The sequence below is a fragment of the Trachemys scripta genome, chromosome 11, assembly GCF_013100865.1.
Source record: "Trachemys scripta elegans isolate TJP31775 chromosome 11, CAS_Tse_1.0, whole genome shotgun sequence".
Taxonomy (NCBI): domain Eukaryota; kingdom Metazoa; phylum Chordata; order Testudines; family Emydidae; genus Trachemys; species Trachemys scripta.
Genome location: NC_048308.1, coordinates 21,916,521 through 21,940,019, shown reverse-complemented (window position 1 = coordinate 21,940,019; position 23,499 = coordinate 21,916,521). Strand labels below are relative to the sequence as shown.

At 40.9% G+C, this 23,499-nt stretch overlaps 1 protein-coding gene and 1 long non-coding RNA gene across 5 annotated transcripts in view; one reads left to right on the top strand and one right to left on the bottom strand.

Moving 5' to 3' along the window:
• Positions 1-2,178: 2,178 nt before the first annotated feature.
• LOC117884714 lies at positions 2,179-3,145 on the bottom strand. The gene is made up of 3 exons (XR_004647644.1): positions 2,971-3,145; positions 2,423-2,564; positions 2,179-2,318 (listed from the first exon to the last, which is right to left on the bottom strand). It is a non-coding gene; the product is annotated as an uncharacterized LOC117884714 (long non-coding RNA).
• The window catches only part of ZEB2 (zinc finger E-box binding homeobox 2), a 130,470-nt gene continuing 109,415 nt past the window's right edge, over positions 2,445-23,499 (top strand). For 3 of the 4 annotated variants that reach the window (XM_034785360.1, XM_034785358.1, XM_034785357.1), the window contains exons 1-2: positions 2,445-2,584; positions 4,873-5,010. In XM_034785360.1, coding sequence (XP_034641251.1) covers positions 4,938-5,010 — 73 coding nt within the window. In that variant the 5' untranslated portion in view covers positions 2,445-2,584; positions 4,873-4,937. Of the gene's footprint in view, positions 2,585-4,872; positions 5,011-23,499 lie in introns of those variants that run through there. The other variant, XM_034785361.1, reaches the window with a different exon arrangement.

Below are 23,499 nucleotides of genomic sequence, written 5' to 3'. Positions count from 1 at the left end.
TATTTATACGAGAGCCTTGTATAAGATATACACAGACAACTGTTTCATTAGCTATTTCATTAGGTCATTTATACTAGTGTTACCAACATTTTAAAGACTCTGCTCTTAATTTCGCCTCTATACCCGACCTGGTAGAGACTTGACTTGGTGGTTTGAATTGGTACCTGGTCGGGTAGGCTAGTAATGTCCATTTATGGAAGGTTGTCAGATCTTTACTCGGTGAATGACAACAGAGAAGCAGCAGAAAAACAAACTCTGTGAGCTGAGGATTTTATTTGGAACTGTTAAAAAAAGATTTTTTGGTTATTGCTCTAAAATCTGCCTACACTAAAGACATCTCAGGTTTCTAATAACACTCAGTTTATATTCATTAGTTGCATTGACAGTTACAGTCCCCAGATGTGTCCAAATCCTATACTGTAACCAACTGTTCAGTCGTCCCTATTTCCCCCAAAATTGTGTGATCGGGCGATTGCCAGCGCAGTGCATTCAGATTTGTTTTTTAAATCGGAGGGTAGCTTTATTAACAGATAAAAATATTCATCAGATCTCTGAGGAAGCGATGATTTGCAAATGCACTTTGAAAGGTGTGCTCTGATCAGGAGCATTTTTGAATGCAATTGCTAGTGACTATTGCTAGCATTACAATTCTTGCTTTAGGCACACATTCAATGCACAGTTCAAGAGCAGTTTATCTTAGCTTAATGTAAGTAAAAGTATAGTGTCGGATCAGTGTACCATTTGTTTCAGTTTACTTCTGGGGGGGGGAGTGCAGTAATAGATTTAACTCCGTCAAAGAAGGGAAATTCATACGGAGCCCGCTAATACAGCCCCTTGGGCAGCTCCACGTTTACCTTCAGAAAGATCATACAAACATGTAGGATTTGAAGTTCATCTTTACATTGAGAGTATGTAAAGCTCTTCCAGAGAAGGAACCGTATGTGGGTTCTGTGAAGAGCTGGGCATGAACTGATCAAGGCTCAGAGATTTTTCCCCCTTTTCAGATAAACGCCTTTGCTGACCGAATTTGGCTGTCTTTAGTTACTTCTATATTAGTTTCCAATTATGTGCAGTGCAAACCAGCTTTTTGATTAACAAAACAGCAGAGCATTGGTTAAGAACACTTAAACTTCAAAAAAAAAATCCCCCTGGGAAGTGGGCTCTGAATTGGTTAATAATGTGCAGTACTTGCTAAATTGCTGACTTCCAGATGTGGAAAATATCTTTCTTGTTTAGGACCTACGTACCCTGATTGGATTACGACAGAAGCGTCACATTGGAAAGCTTTTGAGTGATGATTTAATTAACCATACAGTAGAAAGCTGTATTTGCCAGGAAACCCCTTCCAGATTTGCATAACCAATCCCTTCAGTGCAAAGGTGGAGTCTGGTTTTAATATTATTAGTATTATTATAATTATTATTATTATTATTATTATTTTCCTGTTTTAAAAACTGTTAAACTTGTTATCCCCACAAGTTCAGTACCACTCACCCAGTCACTCTAGCTAGCTACCTCCTTCCCCCCAAAAAGGGAAGAGAGACAGAAAAAGAGCCATTTCACCCCATGAGCATATCTGGGAACAAAACAGAAAGAATGTCAAATCTCACGTTTTTCACCAGATATAACGGACAATTCAAATAAGATGGTTGAGCCTCGAAACAACAACAAACAACAACAACAAAATGATCGGAAGTCAACTCGGTGCCTTTTTTCAATTCAAATACAGTGTTTAGTTTCTACCCATAATTTTGAGCTATGGTTTGCTCATCTGAAAGAAGGGGGTAAGGGGTGGAGGGGGGACTGGGAAGGAGAAGGAGACTTTCCTGCTAGAAACCATGCTGACACAGCTACCCAAGTCAATGTGCCTGGAGAATCTGGCCATTAGAGCTATCTCTGTAAAAAGAAGTAGGGATCTTGATTGAAAGACACAGGATCGCTCCCTTTAACTTTCAGTTCCTTTGAGTTATCCAGTTCTGTGAATGGTGTTCACCGTTTTCCGCCGTGTATCCAGTAGGATTTAGTGAAGAGGATAATGATGCCAAAGACTTGATGGTTGGGGGGGGGGGGGAGGGAGGGGGGAGGAAAGGGAGCGAGGGTCGGAGAGAGGGAGGAGGGAGACAGAGCGGGAGGGAGGTGGAATTTCATTTCTTCCACTAAAGCGTTTGCGGAGACTTCAAGGTATAATCTATCCCAGATCCTTTCCCAGAGAGAAACTTGGCGATCACGTTTCCACATGATGCTCACGTTTGGTGCTCTTCAATTATCCCTCCCCACAAAGATAGGTGGCGTGTGTTTCAGGGTCTCTCCTCTCTCTCCTACAGAAAAGAAAAAGAAAAAAATGTCATTAGAAGAGGCGTAACACGTCAGTCCGTCCCCAGGTTTGTGTTTCCTGGAGTGGCAGAAAGAGATCAGTCCTAACCTGCCCAGCAGGAATAACGGTCCTTCCGACAACTCTTTGCAAGGCTTTTTACAAATTCTCCAGGAACTGCATCTCCCTTCACCTTTTCTCCTCCACTTCGCGGCTTCTTCATGCTTTTTCTTCTCACCATTTCTGGCCAAAACTACAAACAAGACTTCGCAGGTAGGTTCTGAATTTAAACATTTCTTTCTTTCTTGTCTTTTCCCCCCTTTCCTCTGCACCGTCTCATTTTTCCCCCTTTTTCTTTTCTTTTTTTATTTCGAGTGTGGTGGCTTATTCAGCTTGTTTATAGTTGGGGGACCTCATTTTGAACTGAAATGTAAAGTCACTTGGCACCAGTTTCAGGAGGGGTTGGCTCTTTTATGGCGAACCGTTCTCTGTTGTTATTTACCCCCCCCCCCGTACCTGTCCAGCCAGGTAGTAAAGGTGTCTTTTGCAATTATGACAGTAAAAGTTTTAGTGCAAGAAAAGGAATCCATTCTTTCAAGCAACCTCACCGTTCTTGTATTTTAAGATTCACATAGGATCATCTTAAAGTTTGCATGTACCTGTTAGTGATTTGCACGCACTGTGCATGCACAAGAAGCACGGTTGGACAGTATTTTAGCTCCAGCTTGCTTTTAGAAGTCCCAGCAAAGATGTGTTTCCCCAGACTGAAAGTTTGCTGTTTTGTCTGCCTAGTAAGTTTCATTTCTTTATTTTATTTTGTGAGGCTGGGTGAAGTAACACCTCAGGTTCTGGGATCCCAAAGAAAGAAGTGAAAGTAGTGACTGGAACTTAAAAGTCGTTTACAAAAAATAGTCAATCCAGCTGGGAAGAAAACCGTTCTCAAGAACCCAAGATTGAAAATTATTGGCAACTTTTCTTGCTAATGCTAAGGAGCAGAGCAGATATTGAAATACATTTAAAACTATTCGCCATTGGTCGTTTTGCATTATTACGCCAATTGTCGAAGAAAGCTCACAGGTCCGGGCTTTTATGAATTTGTTTATCTCCTACCTACTTTCATATATCCTGTGCTTGGTCTGTAAATGATGATGTAGAGATTACAAGATGCAGAGCAAGAAATAACTAGCAAATATAAAGTTTTTGCACGTATTCTCTCAATCTCTCCCTCTCCCACACACATGCATTCATGCCCATAAAACTACCAGTTTACTTTCTCAACATGGATTCATTTGCTATAGTCTGTGAGTAAACATACTGATCTTGTACAATCTGCATATTCACATACACTTACCTGCACATGGATTTTTAAAGCAACCCTGTTTTATAAACAATAGCCTAAGAAAGGTGAATTCAGAGCAAATAAGACACAAGAGAGCAGCACACTTAACTGATCCATCCTGATATAAATCTTTACTAAAGTTAAAATGGAAAAATCATAACTAAATCCACTTTGGTGCAAAATGTGTTGAGACAGGTCATCAGTTTCTCGGTTTTGTGTAAAGCTTTATAGCATAGGAGTAGACAATAGATGCTGAGGCTAGGGTGGATTTTGTTCAGAAGAGCAAGGGTTAATTGCCCTTGTTTTACAGTTTGCATCTGTTACATCTTTTATAGCCCCCTGTTTAAACTAATCCTCAAGTCAAAGCATCTTTAAAGCTACAGTATCTTCGAGATAGACTTAGTTTCAGGAGCCTTATATCAAGCAAACCAAGTGCTTCCCCACTCTAGTTTTGACAGATTCAGTCTCAAATAAAGCCTGCATGTGTAGACAGATGTAGGTACGAAAGTTTACAAGTCGAAAAGGATATGATCATTTAGAAAGCCTGAAAACACTGACAGCAGTAGTTTTGATTTCTGTTTCTTTTCTCAGGCGGGGGGGGGGGGGGGAAAACAGGCTGAAGGTTTGTTTAATGGGCAGGGGGAAACCCTACAATGAATATTGTCAAACTGACTAAAAAGGTGACAGAGGTTTATAATACACTTCTCATTGTTGGGGGGAGGGGGTAGAAGTGAGGTCTCAATCCTGCGCCTTACCCCACAGGGGAGGGGGAGAGAGAGAGAGAGCTATGTTTCAGCTTGCCGAAGTGCGCTAACAGAAATACAAATAAAGATAAAGATAACATTTCATGGGAGAACAAGTTGCAATGTCAGACTAAAGTACTTTTAGGAGGAAATGGTCCGCCTAGCATTGAGTCAAACAACCTACTGTACGAGCCTGTGCATTCCCTCATACGGTCATGAGTTATGACTCATTTTGAAGATGTAATTCTTGTCTCTCTGATCTCCTTTGCTGTGCAATACAAAAAAAAATTAAAAACCTGGCCGGCTGGGAAGGAAGGGGGTCAATTTAATCTCTGCTCCGACCTCCCCCAGCACGGCAAGTCTTTGTGTGTGTGTGGATGGGTTCCTTTTGGGGGAAATATTTGGGTTCCCTTTGGCGCCCTGCATTTAAATGGGATATACCAATGCCCACATTGTTGCTGTGTTTGGTTGTTACATAGAGTCTGCGTGCTGCTGAATCAGGGAGTCGAGTCCATGCGAACTGCCATCTGATCCACTCTTATCAATGAAGCAGCAGATCATGGCGGATGGCCCCAGGTGTAAGAGGCGAAAACAAGCCAATCCAAGAAGGAAAAACGGTAAGAAAACCCTGAATCAAACTTTTCCTTTCGACTCCACTAGAGAGATAGAGGGGGAGAGGGAGAAAATACCACCCAGCAGCAACCGCAGCAGCCCGGGGTTTGCTGGCGATCGCTTTCTATGTGGCGGAGGAGAGATCTGCCTGTTGTATATTTCTGGAGGGGAGAGAGAGTTCAAGGGAGTCCCAGGGAAAGTGAGTGTCAAAGAAGCCGGAGGATCCCAGCCCTTCTCCCCGGGCGCAGTCCCAGTCTACCCGAGCGCTCCGTATTCCCCTTACACCCCCCCCCCCCCGGACGCCTTTGGAGAAGTCCGATCAAGTGGGCAGAGTCCCAGATCTTGGGCTTCTGTAGTTTGAGTTCTGCAGAATCACTGGGCGGTTTGGAAGGAAAAGCTAGAGACTGAGCGAGAGCCCCAGGAAGACTGTGTGGCTTAGAAAGGCTGAAAGTTTCTTGCCTGGGTCCCTGCTCTATCTAACGGTCCTGGGCTCTGTGTCTCTTGCGCCTGGCTTCTCACAACCCCCCAGGACCCGCTGGAGTCTCTCTCTCTCTCTCTCCTGCTTTTTTTCCCTTTGACCGCTGCCTGTAGTGGCAGAATTACTTCCCAGACATGTAAGTCTCACACAGACCAAAGCCACTTTCCGGCCAGTTTTCATGTTGGCAGAACCACTTAAGACATGGACTCTAGTGTCAGGGGGAAGAGAGAGACGAGAGGGGGCGGAGAGATATTTTCAATAGTTCCATTAAGGGGGGGGACCACGGAAAAAAACATATTCCCTGGGAAAAAAGGCACCGTGAGAATCCTGAGCCACACTGGCAGGGAGTTCTTTACTTTTTAAAAATTGTTATAGACTCGAAAATGAAACTTCCTTCTCCTTAATCATTAAAAGAATGAGTTTCCTGCCCAATTGCCCGTAGTTACCCTCTCCCCTGGTCTCTGCAGGCGACTGAGAGGTTGGGTTCAATGGGACGGGGTGTACTGGTCTGATCTCACATTTGGCAGCTCTTCCCTGGTGTGGGTCTCTGTCCCTCCCTAGTTTCTTCCTTTCTTCGTTGGTTTGGAAGTCTGCCCCCCTCCCCCAGCCACCCTGGAGCCCCTGAATGGACATCTCAGCCCTACTTTCAACAACTTTCCTCTAGAGATCAGGAGGAATGAAGATATTTGTGTGAACCTGAACCCATTTGCTTATAGCTGAGCTACTTCATTTAAGTGGAGAGGTGGAGTGGGGGTGGAAGGAGAAAAACACAAAGACAAGAGAATGTTGATTAGAAACAAATGATCCTTTCTCTCCCCCCTCCCGCCCCCTTCTCTCTCTCTAGGTTGCGAGTGTGTGTGTGTGTGTTTGTGAGTGTGTGTGTCTTTTTCTTGTTGTGGTGGAGGTGTCGAGCCATATGGGGGAGTGATAGAGGAATTTTAGTCAGAAACTGTTCTTTATGTTACCCTTTGTGTTGTCTTTGATCTATTTGCTTGGCTTAGTATTACAAAAAAAACCAACTAAAACAATATATTCCGAGCAGCTTCCCAATGATCCGCTCCTTGTTATCTTTTTTTAAAGTCTCTCCCCCCCCCCATACACACACCCCGCCTTTACTCCTGTGTCTGTCATTATTTAAGGTGGTCCTCACATAGGAGACCTCCCCTTCCCCTCATCTCTGGGTAATTTAGTAGACATTAAAATTACACGTAATGTTTCCCTCTCCTCTCTTGTGTTTCCTCTGTTCTTTTTATTAAATGTTGGTTATTGATTTTCTAAAATCAATGTCTGTTGTGGGGTTTTTTTTCCCCTTACAAGTATCTAAAGCACGTTGCTGATCAACTGGATAACAAAAGCTTTGTGTCAAGTAGCCTTTTTTCTTATGTTAAACAGTCATTTCTGAGAGGAAAGAGAATTAGATTTAAAGCAAGGCATCCAGAAGAGCTCTTTTGCACTAAAGAATATTCTGTTTGTTGTTTTAGCCTTCTTATTTTATCCTTCTCGGTTCTCTTCAGACAACATTATTAGTTTAGCGTATTAAACCTCATCACATGTTCTGTGATGAGTGTGTGTATCGATGTGTTTCATGTTTTCGCAAAACAATTTGATCAGCAAAAATGTACAAACGATTTCCTAAAAGCTATATGGTTATGTATGTGGGAGAGATAATGAATGTAATGTGTACACTCAGTTATTGCACACAAGTCTTTAGTAACACATATGGACCGGAATGACATATATTCCGTTGCTCCATTGAAATTGTGTTTTCGTGGGGTGCAATAACTTAAGAAAACCAGGAGAGTTGGGAGTAGAAAGTTTAATTGCCATTTTTAAGGTAACGGATCCTGCAAACTTCCTTTAAAGTGTGTGCATTGATTGCACGAAGGTCTAACTTCTCCCTTCCCTGTCTTGCTCCAACCAATGCATTTTTATTTTATTTTATTCCTTTTTGTTTTCCCCGTGTTTTTTTCTTTGTGTTCCCTAATCTGCTTCTTCCATTCATTTCTGAGTCAGAAATGTTCTGGTTTTGAGAAGCAGGTAGACTTCTTCTTCTTCTTCTTCTTTTTTTTTTTTTTTTTTTTTTTTTTTTCCATTTTCTCTCTCGACAAGCACGTATCCAATGCCTTTTCCTTTGGGGATTGCCCAGGATTTATCTGAACTGAGTGGATTTTTCTTCTCTCCTGGATTCATGGAAAAGATGTCACTTCTGAGCTTGTGTCTTTGCTGATAACACTAACTATGATGATGCTTATCGAAATCATATAGAAATTCCTTGGAAAGGCAATAGCATTAAATTTTTTAAAAGCTATAAAAATAGATGGGCATCAAGGAAACTAGAGTGATATAAATGTAACCAAATAGAAATGATAAAGGGGATCAAATAGAAGAAACCAAGTAGTACCTAAATGTGTTATATGCTCTGTGTGTGGGTGGGTATAAGGATGGTCAGGACTCAGGATTAGAAACGATGCTGGATAAAATTCCTATAAGGCTACATAGGGTAAAAAGAAAAAAAAAAGCTCAGGATTTTACAAGATAACGGAATTGATCAGAGCTGGAGAGGAGAGTGATGCAGTAGGGCAGTGTCAGGGAAACGTGTGTGTGGAGGGTGTGGGAGAGGTCATGTTAAAATAAATGGTCATGGGGGGAACCATCCCCAGGAAAAAAAAATGTTAGAGAGAAAAGTCTAAAGAGAGGGGAACAGGAGTAAGGGGGTGGAAGGTGGGGAAATCAGAGGAGCCCGCAGCCCAGGAATGTGTGTCGGTTTCAGGAAAGTTCAGTCAGATGATTTCCAGTCGCCTGACTCACTTTGTAACACTTTCACTGAAGGAGAGAAAACCCAAAGCCCCCTTCTTTTTCCCCCCCCCCCCACTCTGCACTTCCTCCCCACTTTCAGAGTGATCGCTCTCAGACTGATAACCAAGCTGCTGGAATCGACGCAGCAGCGACGTTTGAAACTTACAAAGTTTGGCGTTTGCTGTTGGTGTTGCCCCTGTTTGTAACTGGAGCGGTCTCACTGGAGATGCTGCCTCATTCTCTCTTCCTGATGCACGCAGAGCCTTAGAAATAAGGGGAAGGGGATTGATTTCTCATCACTCCCTCTTTCTCCTTTTCAGGGAGAGATGACTAGGCACAAACACGCTTTCCTTAAAACAAATCTCTCTGGCATGGCATGAATTGGGAGTTGAGTTGTCCCCTTTAAAAGCAAAAACGTTTGGGGGAGGAAGAGGAGAAAAGAAAAGTTGGGTCTAATTTTCTCCAAAGTTCCAGTAGACATCTCTCTCTGATTTCTTTGCCATCTCGCTTCCAGTTGTAAAGAAGAGGGAGAACGTTCAGTGCTTCCAAGGCGTCTGATCCGAAAGGAAATACAGACCAAACAAGCAAACACAATTATTCCCTTTAAGAACGTTAACCAAAAAGACATCCACCCACCTCTTTCTAGAGATGCTGGGGAAGAGGGAAAATTCGAATTCACTTCACCCTTTAAAAAGAAAAAAAATCTAGCTAGAATCTCTGGGTAATGAGAAGTGGGGTTTGTTTTGCCTGATGGGAAAAGTTTGGAAATAACTAGAGTCTCAGATACAAGGGTGCTCCCTAGTAAATTTTAAGTGGTACAAGTTATAGCGATCAACTGGGAACGTTCCTTTTTCGAGTTATCTTTACAAGTGTGAAAATCCGTTGCAAGTAGTAGATTACTTTTGAAGTTGATGAGATCATTGGGAGAATATCTTATTACTTCAAAAGGTACCTGGATATAGGTTTATTTAAAAAATATTATTTACTAAATGCAAGTGACCAAGATGTAATGAATATTTAAGTATATCTCGCTATACAGATTAAGTTTTGACACGGAACAGAGGAGGCTGTTATCTGAGCTATTGATTTTATTTTGAGTTTGGGGGGAAAAAGAGTGAATTTGGATATTGTTGAATGCCACTGTTGAATAGCATATGTCATTTCTAGTAATTCTTCACTTGCTGTTACTGGTTTTGCCACAAGCCTCTTTAGCTATTGCACCTGATCTACAGATAAACTTTTAAAAAATCTTGTAAAATAAAATGAAATAAATTAAAGAATTAATTACCATAAAATCAATATTTTTTTAAAAAGGAACAGCATTGAAAATTAATTGTTAAATAAATATATACGGTAAACTGTCCAAGGTAAATAAAATATATGGAAGATTGAGAATCAAGCTATAAAACCATATTGAGAATATTCCCTAAGAAAACTGTGTCTACCCTTAAAGTAGAAAGAAGGGTGTTGATTCTTTTACAACAGCACCACATTCATTCCAAGAAATAGGAAATTCTTCGCCTCACAACAGTTTTTGGCATCTGCATTATCCTAATGCTTTTAAGGTGCATTTTCTCCTCTGAGAAAGAGAACTCTTTGTCCTTTTTACCAAGACCATGGCTTCCCAAGGTAGACACTATTTTGTGCCTGTCACATAGAAAGGGAGTGCAGGTTTGCAGTGCTCACAGACAATTGATTGTCTGCCCTAATGTGTTTCATTTACATGTTTATAACGTCAATAGTGCTGGGGTGTCCACTGTACCATTCATTCCAGCATTCCCACAAGGGTGCAATTGTCTGAATAGCCAAGTCAGACACCTTTTTGATTGCTCTTTAGTTGTCTTTTTAGAGTATAGAGAAAAAGGAGAGAAATCTGGGATGCAGAAACACTAGTTGAAAATATTTCAGAATTAAATGTCACTATTAAAGCAGATGTTAACATTTGGCAAATTATATATTTTAACTAAGATTCTAAAGGTGTAAAAAAATCAAAACAGAGAGAATCGTTATTGAAACATGACTAAATCTAGTCCTGTTGCTTATTTTTTAGTCCTTTTTACATGATGTGTGATTTTCATTTTGCTTTCAGCCTCTGTAAACGCAGCCACCTCTTAACTCTTTGTATGCTTAACTGTAATTTGTGATTTTTCCCCTATATATTTACATATCTCTGTTTATGCCAACAGCGTCAGCTAACCACTTGGAAAATCTATTGAAAGAATATTTAGGCTGTGGGAAGTATAAACTTTAAAAAGTAAGATCCAAATATTTCTTCATCAAGCATTTTTAATGAAAAAATATTATGATGATTAGACTTTCCTTGAAGCATTTTTTACTTAAATAGCTGTGTGCCAACTTCCTATGTCTTTGGTTACAGTCTTCTTATGCTGTAAGCTCTGAGCAGAGTGTTCCTAGGAGTTCCAAAGTCAATAAAAGATTACTTTTTAAGGTGTGCTGTACTGTTTTTATATGCCACGCTGTCTTTATCATTTAAGTTCCTTCTGAGGGAGGCGAGATGTGATTGCATATGTCTACAATTTCATGTATGAATAAATAAACCTCACATCTTATTGAATCAGATAAATTATATGTGTAATATAGTACATATGGATGCACCTAGGAAATAAAGGTTTCACATTTCAGTCCTGGTCCCTTTCCCCCCTAAAAATTTTGATCCGAAGTGCTACAGTTAACCTATTTAGGCCATGGTCCATAAGGGTAGATAACCCTAACTCCTGTGGCATCTAATCTCCAGGGGGGACAAAACTTTTATAATTTTGTTGCAATTAAAAATTCTCTGCCCCCCCCCCTTTTTTTTTTTTTTTTTTTTTGGCCTGTTTGTGGAAAGATTTTTTCCCCTCCCTAACAGGGAAGACACACACAGTAGATGCACCGTTAGCTGAACCCCTGACACGGCGGTCTTTTGAATGCCTTAGGTATGATTTCACTTTCGCTCACATCAATGCTGACCTGAATGCCTTTCATATCTGATCCGCTGTGTCTCTCCCAGTAAACATCCCCTGAGGGGAGAACAAAGAAAGGAGCTCTTCTTCTTCTTAATCACAATTCAGCCCATTCACCGCCGGCAGGCTACATTTGCATTCTGCAACAGAAAGCCAAGATGAAAAGGAAAAAAAAGAGAGTGAGAAGAGGGGGGAAAAAGCAGAAGGGTGGAGGCTGAGTAAAATAACTTAGGTGTTTGTAGCTGTTTGTTGGGCTTCCCCTAGTTACAAGCCTTATATAGATCCTGCTCTACCCAGCCTTGGCTCTTCTGACAGGCAGATAGTGTTACAAGATGGCATGCCTGTGCTATTCATGGCCACTCGCACTAACACTTGAGGTAAAAAGTGTCAGAGAGGGATCAAATTCTACTCGGAGAAGTCTGTTATAGTTAGGGTCAGGTGTGTGTACTCTCGGCTCTTGACTGCTGCCTATTATTTTGTTTTAATTACTAATATTGTTTACTCGCCATGACCTTGGGGAATGGAGGTGAGGGAAATGTGGTCCACGCAGATGAAAAGATAGCAGTGAAAGAAATGTCCTTTGGACAAAAAATATTTTTTAGTGGTAGGATGAGTTGGGCTGGCGTGTTTCTTTCCCTCGACAGGAGAAAAGGGGCAACTCTTTGGGAAGGAAAAACCTTTCCCAGTTTTGCGGCTGGCAATATGTCACATTTGCTGGCTAGAGGGAAATAATAACCCAAAAACAAACAAACAACCTCCCCACCCCAACAAGATCACAAAACTGTAAAGGGGGAAATGTTTCATTTGTGTAAGTTTCGTTAGCCAAGTTTTCTCGTGTTTCTTGTATTCACAGCCACCTCCATATTTTCCCCCAGATTCCATGTCTGTTTGTTTTCCAGAAGCCACTCTGCGTTTCTTAGCAAGACAGTATTAAAAATTTGTTGAGGTTTTGGTTATATTCACTTTTTCTCACCAAGGGAAGGTTTATTTATAACTGAATCCTGCTTACTGAGAAGGATTTAAGCCCTTTCAGGCAGACCTGTCAAAATTTCCTATGTTGTTTGCCTCCATTTGCAACACGTAAAAAGTAATATGCAGTTGCTTGTGTTAGAATAACCAGGGTAGTGCAGAAATCTTAAGTGACAAGTTTTCAACTATACTATCTCCTGCCTACCAAACTGTCATTTTTTCAGAAACCGCTTTTAAGATACTAACAGTTTTTTCCCCCAATCAGCAAATAGATTAAATGTGCTAACGCAACTTTGAGAGAGAAGAACAGTTTGAACAATCTGAAGCGGGGAGGGATGTTTTATTTTCCTATAGCTGCTATGGCAGATTTCACTCCTAAGGAGCACACTAACCGAGATGTTACCAGTTGAACAGAAGCATGTGACACAGATTCCTGATTTTTTCCCAGAAGATTTACAGAATTTACAAAAAGAGATTATCTCTACACCTTCCACCTCCCCTGCCCACCCCCATGACCCAAGCAATGGAGGATTTAGGCAGATTTACTTCAGTAAACACCTTTGGATACTTGGGGGAAAGTAGGAGTCTGTTTGCAAAAGGAGGCTTTTGTTAAGTGAGGTGCTGGGATAATGCTTTACCAGGCAGCTGTGATATTAACCTACCCAGTAACGCTGGAAAACTGTTTAACTCTTTGTGTGCTATACACTTGCACTCATCAGATAAGACTCGTGTTCCCGTTTCTTTGGAAGTTCCAAGTTATGATTGTTCATATAGCGGTTTGCATAACAGAGAGAAAGGAATGAAAGCCTGACATTTTTTAGACCATTGAAGCTAGTCAACCAACAACATAGTTTTCTCATTAATAACTGAATCATTTGGGCTGAGCTGTGGCTCCAATCAGATTTATGAATGGCGACAGAGTTATACCAAATCAACCTGAAAAAAATCCTTAGTGCATACTGAGGATACAAAAAAATGTTTGTTAAACTTCAAAAAAAACCTGTTGGAAAACTTGCAGGCACTCATAATAAATCTTTAAGATGATTTAGATGAATTTTGGACTCTGTCTTGAAAAGTAAAATAATCTTTTCTAAAAAAAAAAAAAGACACCATAAACTTGCAAACCTGTAAGGGTCGAGGTCTGATAGTCAGATTATCTCTGTTCCCATCTTTGAGGAAACCTGCAAGGTTTTCAAAGCATATAACCATTTAAAACTACACTTTCACGTTGTAAGGCTGCCCCATTTCATGGCCCTACCACGGTACGCCAGATATGCCAGGAAGGAGTTAATAATGGGTTATTTTTTGCTGGGCATAAGAATAACTTTTTCAGGTGTTGCTTTTTTAGTTTAAATAAGATTGCCTTATTTAGTTTTCAAAAAGTGTAGGTGTCAATGTTAGAGCAGCCACAAATGTGTGAGAAAGCAAAGGGTATGAGACATGACAGAATTAAAGGTGTTTGCTATGTTGTTACCCGTGTGTCAAGCTGCAAGCTCCCTTTGTCACAGCCTTCTGGTGATTTGATAGTGCAGATCCACATCCCGTCTAGGTGATACAGCAGTTTTTAACTGTGGGGTTTTGATGTGCATGTGCACTCATTGCTATTGCAGCCTTCCTCCCAAATTCCATTAAAACACCTTAGTATCACACACACACACACACACACACACTCTCTCTCTCTCTCTCTAACTCCAGCCTTATAAAAGGGCACTGTGCACTCGAATCCCAGGGCAGCAGCAGCATTACAGTATCTGGCATGGAGTGTAGTTTGGCAGCAATGTCATCTGCCAAATCATCCCATAATTACGTTTTATGTTATTTGTATGAATGACCAAGCATGCAGTATTCCTTTAGAAATCAAAGGAAGGCTTAAAATGCGTTTTTGAATACTTTCAGACCATGGTCAGGTCACAGTTTGGGAGATGAATTAAACTGATCTCATTTGTGATCTAATTGAGGTTGGCAACAACCTTAGCAGTAGCAATAACATACAAACAGAAATCAAAGGACAAAATTCAGCAAATCAGATCTTTCGCTAGAAAACTGCTAGGAGTTATTTCGTGATTGCCAACAGAGAAGTTAAACTTTGTCCTCTTTCTCAGCAGCAGTGCAAGCTTTGCATATTTTTCGGGTCGTTCACAGGAAAGTTAGGATAGATACACATACAAAGAAGAGAAACGAGCAGTGCCTCTTCGGGTACGTAGTAAAGATACAAGCAAGACATTGCCACTAATCACAAACACGTATGTTTCTAGTGAATCCAGTGGTGTAAGCTGAGAGCTGATGTTGCTTCTAAAAGCTAAAGTGTAGGAGGAGGAAGAGAAGAGGAATAGGTTTAAGGAGTGACAAGAGGAATAGGTCGAGGAGCTCAGTTTAAGCAAATGTTCCAAGTAGAAACTCAAGTCAGCGTCCTATCTTTACATCTGTCCGTGCGGACTGCAGGAATGTAATTATCACGGTGATGTAGGATTGTTTACAGATTTGGATATTAGTGTTCTGAACTTGCTTTGCACGGGGGAGCCTGGAGTGCTGTAGCTTTGTAAGACAACACGAGGCAGAAATGCTTGTCACCTGGCTGTGAGTTAGTTAGAGATGAGGCCCCTGGTTTCAAAGGTCAGAGCCAACTCCGAAGCTTCATCCGAATTTGCCCAAAGTTCACAAGGTGTTTGGGTTCCGTGTCTAGCTGTGGAGAGCCGAGCCAAGCCTCCCCATAGATTGAAGTAATGATGTGTTCAGAGGATGGCTTTGGGCCAGAACAGCTTTTCCCTATGATGAGAAGACAAAGGTATTTAAATAAATTATTGACAGAGACACGTCTATAAATCCTGGAAAGCTGTGCAACTGAGCACTGTGGACTCTCCCCCACACACATCTATCTTTTCTACACTTAGCTTTCTGTGGTCTCTAAGAATGTGGGTTTCACAAGGGCCCGGAAACGACGTTGTACCAGAGCGCGCTCTCTCTCTCACACACACACACCTTAACTGCTATACACGTGCGTGTTCGCCTAGCTGGAACCTTACAGCTTCGAAGTTCGCTAACGAAGCCGAGCTGAGATGTGCGTATCATTGCGAGCGAGCAATTAAAACGTAATTGGGAAGTTTAGAAGACTCCTTTACTCCTTTAGTGCTGCATCAGAGGGGTACATAATGTCATCGCGTCAGACAAGGGGAAAAGACACGTCGCGTGGGCTGTTCTGCCACCAGAGCTAGTGATTCCAGGTGCTCTGTGTGTGCTCCCACCTGGCGTATGTCTTTCGTGGGAGGCTTGTGCTGTATTTTCTAGCAGTGGTGACAGGCGGTATTTTGTACACCGTCACTCTCTCCTTAGTCACAGCCAGGAGTTCTGTACTACTTCAGCCTCTCATGGTGATAGGAGCACACTGTTCTCTCCACATTTGATTGTTGGGTGGGACAGCACTGCTAGCAAGGTCACCGGCAAGAGAAAGAATCAATAACAGATCAACATCTAAGTATCTAGATCATAGCATCTAAGGTTTGTACGGGGCCCACCCGCCCCAACTCGTGGATACATTTCATCCACTTCAAATGGTCCAGCCAATACGCTAGTCATTTCAAATGACTCTGCCAAGAGTCATTTGTTAATGTGATACAGAGCTGGGGCTCTAATCATTTGCTTAAGTATAGCTGTATTGACGTGGTTTAGCATTTTAGCCATTGCAGTCAGTCGATGAAAGTTTTGCCACAGCAGGATCGGGCCTGTTAGTCTCCATTGGGGTCCGAGTCCTTGCAGCAGTACTCTCCCCACTGGGGGGTGATGCAGGGAGGTACGTAGGCCAAAAACTGCTTTCTAAACTCCTATTTCTAGCCGAACTGTGTTGGAGTCCACGTCAGCCGGATTGGTGCTGTGAGAACTTGTTTAGACGCTGGAGCCTAAACACAGGACAGCTGGGGCCTTGGGAACTCGGATCATAAAATAAACCACCACCCTGGGCCACAGACATTACCTTTCTGTTCTAACGCCCCCTGCCTCGACACGCACCGTATTCTCCCCGGGCTCAGAGGAGGTAAGCTTTTAACCCAGCCTCTGCTTGGTGGGGTGCATCGCACGGGAGGTTTGCATGCGCCCCAATAGCTTACATGCCAGTGTTAATGGCCCATGCTTAACTGGCCTCGATCAATCCGAGACTGAGCGGTGTGACTGAGGAGGAAGGGTGGGATCAGCTGCGGATATTTCAGCTCTTTTCTTATTCTCCTCTCCGCTTCAGTTAGGTGCGGAATTTAAAAGCAAATTAATTGCAAAGTGTGTGGCCTTCAAAGCACGTTCCTGGAAGATCGGGGCGGGGAGGGGGGACTCTCAGAGCCATATTTACAGTACTAATATGAAAAGAAAGTTTCAGATGACCCTGGAACACTTCGAAACGTGTGGAGTTTTACACTTGTGCATCTAAAGTGTGAGGTAGCCAGGCCTTGTGAAACCCAGACCACAAATGATACGTGTCAGTGGGTTCTTTGATAGGGCTTCTGGCCACAGTGTTTTTGTGCTGTCAAACTGCGATGTCGAACAAACACCTCCTCTGGGACAGAGTGATAAATGCAGAGACAGGCTGGCTTCAACCAGTCTCAGCAATCTCCTCAGACCTCCCCCTTCCCCCGCCAGACCTCCCCCACTCCTGCGCCCTGCTCTACCTGAGATTGACGTTTATGCAGGGGCACCCAGGGATTTCAAAAGTGTCAAGTCTGAGTAATTATTGATACTCCCCAGTTCTTAGGAGCCAGGGCTCTGAAGCCGCCTGCGAAGTCATTCTCAAGCCTGCTCCTTCTACCTTGAAGCCTCCCAGACTCTTCTGAAGAACTTTTGCCGGTTTGTAACTTCCCACCCCAGCCATCACCACCATCCTTTGCTTAATCATTTCACACCCAGCACGGCCCCAGCCTCCAAAATACACCCTCCGCTTTGTGGGCCCGTGTTAATGCCGCGACACAACACAAAACTTCGCCTTTAAAAAGAAAGGTTGCAAAGAGCCTTCTGCTTCCCGCTTGCAAGCCTTCTTTTAGAGGCTGAAATTTCAAATGTGTCCTCGACTTATTTTTCCTCCTTCTGGGCCATTATTATTATTGTTATTACTAAAACCTGTTTACTCGCCTCTTGGTTTTTTGACATTAAATGAGTTTCCATCCCTTACTCCCGTGAATCTCTAAGAAATAGATAAACCATTATATTCCCCACCCCCGTATTTTAAAGCAGTGATCCTGACAGCAGTACTATTATTGCACTTTATGTTTTAGTGGATGTTTGCTGTTGCTAGTTACAGCAACACTTATCATAAGACAGCAAGAAAAGAGTAGTCCCTGGTAATTAAAGTAATGAAATATTCATTTACTCTACCTTTTCAGTAGTCTCACAAATTAGGCTGCTACATTTAATGCCTGCACTGCCTCCGTTTTTATTATAATGGCAGCTTTCGCATCTGCAATTAGGACTAATTCTGACAGTTACAATTTCTGAGGGATGGTAAACAGTGAACGAGATGTGCAGCAGTGGTATTACACGTGAAAAGCCCTTGTCTCTTTAACCTTGTTGTTTTTTTTCTCGCAGAGGTTACCTTTTCCCGATGGTGCAAAATCGACTTGACATAACTGTTCATCAGTTTCAGGGTTTTCCCTGGAGGTATTTGCATCAAATCAGCCCAGTCAAGCTTCAAGTTGAAATTGGCAGGCCAGAAACTGACAGGGTAGGGACTGGGAAAGAGACAGCTAAAGTGCAGGCAGCAAACTGACAGCAGCAGAGTGAAAGACACACACACAGAGAAAGAGGCTAAGCTTTGCCACTTTAATGGGGGGAAAACATCACATCTAAATGTTTTAGGTCTTAATAGTACTGGATACAGTGAAGTTTTTCCAGGCTGGAGGACCAGGTGCCTTTATCGAGTTCCTAGAACCAGGAAAGACTGGCTCTGCTACCTTGTGTACAAAGTCTAGTTTAATCTGATTGGATGCCTAAAGAGGAGTGGTGAGACCTAATCAGATCATGCTAGGAATGGGAACCTCCCATGGACTTTGAAGAGAAGCATTAAAAAACTGGAAAATAAAGAGGGGAGTAATCATGAAAAGTTGTCAGCATTAGAATTAACAAGTTTACTTTGCTGCAATTCTTTTCTGGAGTAGTGTCATGCTTATGCACCACAACGGTTAAGGAAAATGACTGAAAAGGTTGTTAATACCAGTGAAAACATATTTTGATCAGCTAAAAAGAGAGGAGTGCAATATGTTTATCTGCAAAGATAATTAGAAACCCTCCTCCCCCCAACATTTCCTTGAATATGTTATTTCACTTATGCTCTGTCACATGAGGGCCTCAGATCAGGATGACATAAAATGTTTTTTTTAAAATAGATTATTTTAAAACATCCGGGGTGAAAAACACCAGACTGAATTTTACTTAGTAAAAATAGCTCTACATCCTATTTAGAACCCCACACCTCCAGGTACATTAAAGGAAGCCAAATATTATATTTTTGCCTCCATTTAAAATTATTTATTTACTGGTCGTTACTGGATGATTAAAAATCCTTCTTACTTCTCCTACCAGACTTGTGCTAAAGTAAGCCTTGCTTTCAAACAGTTTTTCAGCTGTGTGTGTGACAGGCATTGGCTGATCTGCTGATGCCCATTCGACAGGCACTGTTGAGCTAAAGTGGTGTGACGGCACAGTTTTGTTAAGCTGTGAACAAAGGGCTGGAGATGCCTCGCTGGCATCATCCATGTGCATATTGGCCTTGTCACAGTATTGCTTGATTTAATGCTCTGTTTATTCCTAGATATTAGAACTTAAATTCCAAACAATATGTTTTCATATACTACATATGAACTTTATTTTAAAAGCTTTCACTCCCAAAGAACCACAGATCCATTTGTCTGTTCAATTTATATGCAGCAAATATTTAAAACATAGCTCCCAGATGGATAGGTGGCCACTAGCCTCTTAACTGTTATCCAGTTAAAAATGGGATTTCAGTTTTAAAAAGTCTTATTAGGGTAAAAGATTTATTTTTCTTTGATCATTGCTTGAGAGTTGTTATTTATTTCAACAGTGGATTTTCTTATAAGCTCCTAAAGAAAGGTTACCCTCTGTGCAGACAGGGCCAGCTGGTTGGACTTTTCAAATGACATATCATCCCAATGGTGCTGCTGTGATAAAATGATCACTTTGCAAATACCTGTAAGCATAGTAACATGATTATTGGCAGGTTGGTGGAAAGAAAACAGGTTTTAAATTTATAAAATATGTTTATTGGATGGGCACAACTTTATATCTCAGCAGAAAACTTGAGTAGCTGGTCCTAAATCTAGATTCTGATTGTTGGAGATCCCTCAGGCTATATCTCTAAAAAAGTTTTTCTTCTTTTTAAACTCTGTTCAGGTTTGCTGCAAGTGTTTGCTAAGAGATTAGTTAGCTAGCTTGCACTGAGGAGGTAGCCATGGGAAGCAGTCTTTGCTGGAAGGAATGTTCAGTAGGTCAGGGTGTGAAGATATAGGGAGCTGCGACTAACAGAGGCTTGGGATCAGGTATTTTCCTCATTGTTTCATATCAAAAACAAAGTGCTTATGGAAAGGTTTGTGGTGAGACATCAGATCCCAGCAAGAACACAGCTGTTGTTTTGCAGGATTCCTAATGAACATTTTAGCTCAACAAGTTTATGAAATAAAAGGTATTTGGTTTTTTTATTATTATTTTTGTAGGCAGAGCATCTTAGTTTGATTGCGTAAAGATTATATCATCCCAGCGTTTCAGGGATATTTTGTACTATTCCTTTCTAATACATGGTGCTTTACATGAGGACTGTAAGTAGGGGAAGGGGAGGAGGAGAAGGGAATGCTCAACAAAATGAAAGTATTTCTTCTCCAAACAGTTCAGTCTGTCTAGAGCCTAAATCTGAAATTGAATCTGCTGGGCAAAACCTGTACAATTTTTCTACCTGCCCTTAGTCTGCTTCCTTTCAACTATGACAGTTTTACTAACTGAAATGAATGGGCTTGCTTACTGTGGTACCTTTTCTCAGTACGCATTTACATCAAGTACTTCAAACAGCAAGCTGGGTGATATATGTAGGGGGACAGCTTGCACAGAATAAGCTTTAATGGTTAATTTTTTGTATAGCTTTATAAATGAAAGGGACTTAAAGCTACTAGCAGTATAGACCACAAGACCTTATGTGGTCTTTTCTTCTCTAGATGCACGGGAGATTTACGTGCCTAAGTCCCATAAGAGTTAATGGGAGTTACGCATGTAAATCTCCTGCACAGTGAGACAATAGGCCCTTTTATGTATAGATAAGATGGACTCTTACTAAACATTCAAAATGAGCCTCGGTGCAAATTTTATGCTCCCTATTAATACTTTATTAGCAAATATTTATAAAACAGACAGAAGATGTAGGGCCCCTAAGAATGGTCTTGATCATGGTCCCATTGATGTTACTAGCAAAACTCTCATTGACTTCCGTGGAGCAGGATTGGGCCCAATATCAGCATTGTCTCCTCCGTTTGTACCTTTCCCTGCTCTACATCTGCTGTTGATTACAACAAAAACCTGACTGTGACAGGATATTGCATAGGCCAAATTACTTTTCACCTCTTTACAAACTGTTGTGGCTAAGGACCTCACAGCATGAGGGTTGGAAAAGAAGGAACCCATAGAGGAGACAGCTGGTGCCAATGACCTACGTCCTTCTTTCATGGTCACACTCACGTTTAGTCCCACTGTCAGGTTGCTCAGGAGAGAGAACCATCTCAAGGTATTATGGGACTGAAACTACAGCCCTGGAGCCTTAGAATCCCACCTGTTCTGAGGGAAGAAAATGCTTTTTATACAGGAACCTGTGCTGTTCAATGGAAGTCATCCTACAGGGTAGGCAATTCCCTCCAGGACAATACTCAGTCTATCCACGGCACAATACTTGTTCAGTCTTCAGTTCCAAATACACAGGTGTTCCTAGCATTGGACATCTGCTTCTCTTCTGCTCCAGTGTTATGTCCCTCCCTGAGACAGAAAACAAACTTTGCCTCACATAAATAAGATCTTTGAATTTCTCTTCATTGATTGATTGATTGATAGATAGATAGATATACATACATGCATACATATATATAAGTATATACATATAAGTATATCTATATTAAAAATGTTAAAGATTCATATCTGCAAGCCATGAGTCTGAATGAGATGTTATCCTACTGTAATGTGTAGCTGGAGATAGCCAGTGCAACATCACACCAGTACATTGTTCCAGTAACAATTCTTTGATTTATAAGCTACAGCTCTTTTTTTTTTCCATCATTGTTTCTTTACATCACTTCTATGCTTCTTGTGATACTGATCTGAGTGAGTTGTGCAAGCTTCCGACTTGCCAGCCCCCAGCTCCCAGGCCTGCTACAGCACTATTCAAAGAATTTAGTACATTAGACTATCAGATTAAATCCGAGGGTTTTTACCAGTGGTGGAATCGGAAAACCCATTGTTTTTTTTTTTATTATTATCATATCATCAGCCCCAACTGATACTAGTATGCTCAAGGAAAATATACTTCAGTTACAGTTGATTTTCAGATTCCAAAATGGTGCTGCAAAGTCTGTGCATGCCTAATTACATTTTATGTTAGGCTGTGCAATACAAAATGTATGCTGCAGCAATCAGTGAGTTAACAGTATCAATCAATTTGTAAACAGATGAAGTCACTCATTCCCAAACTGGTTTTCCAAAAACAATTACTAAATTACAATAGAAAAAAATTGTACAGTTACTGTATTTGTGTGCTGTGTTACAATCAACATACCGGGGAAACAAAACAATTTAATGCAGAAAAATCATCATTCATCTACATTATAATTGCTTCTTTTTCACATCTACAGGGCGGTTAATTAAAATTGTGATTAAATGCGGTCGCGCTGCCTAAGATGTCTTGCCCAAAACAGGTGGTACAGAATTTAAAAGTAAAAAAAATGTAATTAGCATTGGAAATTGAGAAATTGCCTGTAAGAATCAGTGTTAATTTCAGTCAGTGATGAGGTAATTTATAAATGAATGCAGTGGAGGCTGTGCAAATGCACAATTGCCTTCCTTCCCATTCTTAGCATTCTCAGCATGCAGGTGAAAATGTTTTCAAAATATTGAGGTAATTTGAAAATCAATCCATGCATTCTGTATCTTTTTTCTCCTGTTTGTAGTGAATACTGAACAAATGTTGCCATAGATGACATAATATATCAGTTTTGCACTTTCCGAATGCAATCCTACTACATATGTCATGGCATCCGGTAGAGTTTAACTAAACAAAATGCCTGGCTAAGATTCTTTACAAAGGCCAAAATGTTGATCGAAGTCCTTAGTGACCCTGAATCTCTTCAGATATATTGTGTGTTTAAAATACACTTTCCCTAAAAAGGCAATAGCAATCTGCATTGAGTGTTAAAACTGATACTGTAAAACAAAATAGATGCTAATATGACATCGAAATCATGATTCCTTGGTTACAATTAATGCAATGCACTAGAAAAGTCTCAACCGAACAAATATTTTCTTTAAAAAACTCTTCTTGTAAACATTTATTTCAATATTTCATTCTAGAACTATAAAAGAACTGTTAAATAGGTTATCTATATAGATATTTTTTTCTTAGATGATCTGTGCTTTTCATAAACTTTGAATGATAAAACCAAAAATTCTAATTTCTAACTAAAGTACATCCTAAACAATCAAGCTTAAACTTCACAGTAACCAATATGTTACAGGTTAGTGTAATCTCAAATAAATAAATAAAAAAATTCCAAAATACATACATCAGGGTAGAATAAAAAATACACAGCACTAAATGATTTGAACAGTCATTGCATTATTGTTGGACTTCGAAACAAACTGTTATTTATAGTTATCCATGTGGATATTTAAAAATAACTTCTGTTTTTGATAACGTTGACCATTTGAATGATGTGCATGTAGAGTTAGTTTGATTTCCAAACAAGAAAATACAGGTGTTGGTTATCAGGTTGCAATGATACATAGGTGAAGCTGTGAGATGGCTTCCAAGCATCACACACTTTAATTACAGGTTTCAGAGTAGCAGCCGTGTTAGTCTGTATCTGCAAAAAGAAGAACAGGAGTACTTGTGGCACCTTAGAGACTAACAAATTTATTAGAGCATAAGCTTTCGTGGACTACAGCCCACTTCTTCGGATGCTCCGAAGAAGTGGGCTGTAGTCCACGAAAGCTTATGCTCTAATAAATTTGTTAGTCTCTAAGGTGCCACAAGTACTCCTGTTCTTCTTTTT